General features: G+C 56.1%; 1 protein-coding gene across 2 annotated transcripts in view; it reads left to right on the top strand.

The window, feature by feature from the left end:
* Window positions 1–1,704: 1,704 nt before the first annotated feature.
* The window catches only part of KCNN4 (potassium intermediate/small conductance calcium-activated channel, subfamily N, member 4), a 15,925-nt gene continuing 12,912 nt past the window's right edge, over window positions 1,705–4,717 (top strand). For both annotated transcript variants that reach the window (XM_010852557.1, XM_010852556.1), the window contains exon 1: window positions 1,705–4,266. In XM_010852557.1, coding sequence (XP_010850859.1) covers window positions 4,108–4,266 — 159 coding nt within the window. In that variant the 5' untranslated portion in view covers window positions 1,705–4,107. The remainder of the gene's footprint in view (window positions 4,267–4,717) is intronic.

Here is a 4,717-nt window from a genome sequence, read left to right as displayed (position 1 = left end):
CCACTCTCTTCAGAGACCCCTCTCCCTCTGCACTCCCCCCTCCAGGCTTGAGAACAAGGCTGAGTCACAGGAAGCGCCGGGGCCCTGAGTCACCAACCCCCTCTCCGGGCTGCAGGGAGCTGGCTCTGGAGCCGCGTGTCCTACCAGCTGACCCCCACAGCCCAGAACTTCCCTGTGGAGGCAGGTGCCCTTCCCACTGAACCTCGCCGCCCACCCTGGCATCTCCCCCGCCTGCGTCTCTCCACTTTTCTCTTTTGGTTTTGGTCTCTTTGGAGGCAAAATTCCCCTCTACTCCAACTTCCAAGTCTTTGATTCTGACTCCTGCTTTCTCCTTACCTTTGGGTCTCTTCTGTCTCCATCTCTTTGAGTTTATAAAAAAAAGTTCCCACCCCTTTCTCTCCCACCATCCCCTCCCCTCTGTTCCTTCTCTGTCTGTCTGTCAGTCTCTCTGTCTCCCTCTCCTCTGGCTACAACTTTCAAGGTCTCCCTTATTGCCTCTCTTCCCTCAGTGTTTCACAGTTGCCCGCATGCATGCAGGGAGGCAGTGGAGGGCCTGGGGCTAGGGGCCCGTTCTGTGGCTACCGACCCTCTCAGGCAGCTGCAGTCTGGATGTCTTTGGCCTTTGGCCCCTGAAGCGAGGTGGGGGTGGAACGGGGTGGGGGGCGGGGAGGCAAGGCTGTCCCCAGCTGTGTCCCTGAACAGGAGAGGGAAAGTGAAGCAGAGATGAGCTTAGAGAGGTCCAGAGACACAGAGCTCTAGAGACAGAGAAAGGATGAGACAGAGAGCAAGAGACAGAGACCCGGAGTTGGGGTGGGGATTCTCTGGATGTTCAGTGGTTAGGACTCTGCGCTTTCCCTGTGGAGGACCTGGGTTCAAACCCTGGTCAGGGAACTAATACCCCGCAAATCACTTGGCACAACCAAAAAAGAAAAAGGAGAGACAGAGCCTGTTAGACAGAGACACAGACAGTGAGAACACAGAAGAGGGGCATGGAAGCAGAAGGACGAGGACAGGGAGAGAGAGCGAAATAGAAAGGCAGAGGGGTCATCGGGTATCACCTATATATGGAGTCTAAAAACATGGCACAAATAAACTTACTTACAAAACAGATATAGAGTCAGAGACACAGAAAACGAACTTATGGTCACCAAGGTAAAAGGAAAGCGAAGTTGCTCAGTTGCGTTCGACCCTTTGCGACCCCATGGACTGTAGCCTACCAGGCTCCTCCGTCCAAGGGATTTTCCAGGCAAGAATACTGGAGCGGGTTGCCATTTCCTTCTTCAGGGGATCTTCCCCACCCAGGGATGGAACTCTGGTCTCCTGCATTGCAGGCAAAAGGGGGTGGGATAAATTGGGAATTTGGGATTAACGGATACCCACTACTGTATATAAAATAGAGAAACAAAAAGGACCTACTGTATAGCATAGGGAACTACATTCAATATCTTGTAATAACCTATCATGGAAAAGAATCTGAAAGAAAATATACATTTATACACTCACACACACACATATATAACTGAATTACTTGCTGTACACCAGAATCATTGTAAATCAACTACGTAAAAATTTTAAAAAGCAGTGGGATGCAGAGACAGAGATGCTGAGAGACACAGAGACACAAAGAGAAGCAGGGTGAGAGAGAGAAACGGAACCACACAAATGCACAGAGTCAGAGGTGCTCAGAGAGAGAGAGCCGGAAGAGACAGAGGGGCTTAGAACAGAGGAAAACAGAGACCGAGAAAGACAGCCGGAGACAGAGATAAAGACGAGCCCAGAGGCTTCCAGAGTGGGAGAGACAAGAGGAGTCAGAGGCGAGGCCCCGGGGAAGCCGAGAGGGAGGAGAGGAGAACGGAGGGCTGCAGGTGGGCGGCTGGGGTGCGGGCTGCAGTCTTGGGATCGCCCAGAGGCGGCAGCGTCTCCTCAGAGCCGGCACACGCGTGCGTCTCCATCGCGCTCCCGCCGCGTCTCCGCCTCCCATCCTGAGTGGGGATCACACGCGCGGCACGGGGCAGGGCCCCAGCCTAGGTTGTGTTTTTGTCACCGGGTGTGTCTGCGTTTGCGGTTTGGTGCCTCTGGGTGTGTCTGTGTGGGTTGTGTTGGTGTGACGCCAGGCATGTCTGTGTGTGTCTCGTTGCCCTGTGGCTGGCCGGTCCATGGTCCTGCTTGACACGTGACTCCGGGGAAGGGAGAGGGGCTAATGTCTTGTGTGTCCCTCCTCCCCACCCAGAGTGGTGTCCATGGGTCCGTGGGCCACACCTTGAGAGGGGTTTTGTGTCACCCCGCCAGCAAGTCCTCGTGCGTTGCTGCGGGAGGGCTTTGATCTGTGTCCAGCTGTATACAGTAGAGACCCGTGAGTGACTTCTGTGTTGCTGCACACGGGCACGTGACACACGCCATGCGGCTGTCACTCTGGGAGTCATCACGCATCATTCTGCATTGCATCTGCTGTTCTGTACAGCAGCGCACGTGCTGTGTCTCTTTATAGGTTGTGTGTGTGTAACAGTTGTGTCTCACTCAGTGATGTGACACTGTGCTCTCCTTTCAAGGTGTATGTCCATGTTGGGGGTCTCTCCTTTCCCTGCCAGGGACACAGCCCGGCGACCACACTCAGAGTGTTGTGACTGTGTAGCTGTGTATCACACTGTACCAGAGGGTGTCCCTCTGGTGCTGTGTGGGTGTTGGTGCCGGCCTACGTGACGGATGTGTCAGTGGGCCACATCCGCCGGTTCACGGGACACAGTGTCTGTGCTGGGCAGACTGCATCCGTGTTGGGGTCATGGTGTCTTTGCGTATTACCCTGTATATGTGGTGTTTGTGTGGCTGCTGGTGTTGGAGTGTATCATGTGCGTGGGGTGGTACGTGCTGTCTGTCAGTCTGAGGCAATGGTGGTGTTCTATTCCGTGTATGTGGCTCTTGGGCATCAGGGCCTATGCAGCCTGTGTGCCCGGCCTCCCTCCCCCGGGCACCATTCTGTTGTGTCCTGGATGATGCAACAAAACAGCTCAGGACGTCTTATAGGGGCAGGTGCCCCCTGGGTTTCTGCGTGTGTCACTGTGCCTGTAGGCTTTCCCCACATGCATCCATTCCTACTGTTCTCTGACTGTATATTTGAATGGCAGCGTGTACTTGGGTTACATTGTGTGTTGAGGTGAATCCGTGTATGTTGTGAATCATTCTATGAGCATATGTGCTGGAGACACTGTGCTAGGTGAGTGGTGACTGCCATGGGTGTGTCACTAAATGCCGTGTGTCTGCATGTATTGGGTACTGTTCCACGGGTGTGTGATGGCTGCGTGCCTTGTTCATACAGATATGCTGTGCGTGGCACAGGGGGATTGCTAACTCAATATAGATTGCGTGTTTGTGGAACACTTGTATAGGTCGTGTTTGTGTAGCTACGGACGGGCATCATCCCCTGTGCCGTGTCTGGGTGTGGCTGTTTGTGTCAGACGATGTTGTGCCAGTTTTGACCGTGATGTCCGTGCTTCTGTGTGGACAATATTTGGGTGGCCCTGTGTGCCACGGGGCGCTGCCTGCTCGCTAAGTGCCGGCGTGTGTCACACCGTGTGTGTGGTGTCTGGGTGTGGCTGTGGGTTTCAGAGCTTGTCGGGAATTGTGAGTCACTCAGTGTCAGTAGTGTTGTGTGCCCATGGGTGTTAGGTTCCGTCTCTGGCCATGCCATGGTTCAGGGTGTAATCACTGCATGTTGAGTGGTGTCCGGGTGTGGCCCAGTGTAGGTGTGTATTATACGCTGCAGACCGTTTGTGACAAAGCCCATTGTGTGTTGGTGTGTGTGTGTCTTAATCCACGTGGACGCACGCCTCTTCCTTGCTCTGCCCTAAGACACACCCCCGCTCCTCCTTAGTCTGAGAAGGGGGGTTGGGGAGCCTCCCCTCTGCCCAGGGGCCTCCCCAGCACCTCCCCGCCCTGCCCAGCAGTCACCACCTCCCAGAGGGCACAGACTCTGCTGTGCCTCAAAGCACAAGCCCAGAGCGAGGGAGCAGAGCGGGCCGGGGGCCTCAAGCCACTGTGGCTGCCCTTTGCGTGCTGCGAGGTGGGGGACCCTGGGCAGGAAGCTGGCTGGGCCCCAAGACCCCGGGAGCCATGGGCGGGGAGCTGGTGCCGGGCCTGGGGGCCCTGCGGCGGCGAAAGCGCCTGCTGGAGCAGGAGAAGAGTCTGGCCGGCTGGACACTGGCACTGGCAGGAACTGGCATTGGACTCATGGTCCTGCATGCGGAGATGCTGTGGTTCGGGGGGTGCCCGGTGAGTGGAGGGTAGAGGCAGAGACTTCTAGTCTTGAAGGAGGAGGGGCTGGGGGCCAGGACTCCTGGGTCTAAGGGAGGAGGAGGCGCTGGGGGCTGAGACTCCAGGGTCAGAGGGAGGTGGGGCCGGGGACCCCCGGGTCTAAGAGTGGAGGAGGTTGAGCGCTGGACTCCTGGGATGCAGGGAGGGAAATGGTAGGGGGCCCCCTCTGCAAAAGGAAGGGAAGAGGGGTCACAGGGTGTCAATTTGAAGATACTGCAGTCAGACAGTTGGAGGTCCAAGGGGTGGCTGGTCAGATACCAGAGTCTCCCAAGAGCAGATTAGGGGAGGGGTAGCCCCAGGTTCAGTGTAGGGAGGGTGAGGAGAAAGGCTGACTTCCACTAGGTGGAGGCTCCTTGGTCCTTATCTGAACTCAAATGTTTGCCCAGTATCTCAGAGGCAAAGGGCAGAG

The sequence above is a fragment of the Bison bison genome, unplaced genomic scaffold (genome assembly GCF_000754665.1).
Source record: "Bison bison bison isolate TAMUID 2011002044 unplaced genomic scaffold, Bison_UMD1.0 scf7180017864313, whole genome shotgun sequence".
NCBI classification, from domain to species: Eukaryota; Metazoa; Chordata; class Mammalia; order Artiodactyla; family Bovidae; genus Bison; species Bison bison.
This window is presented reverse-complemented; position numbering and strand designations above follow the sequence as displayed.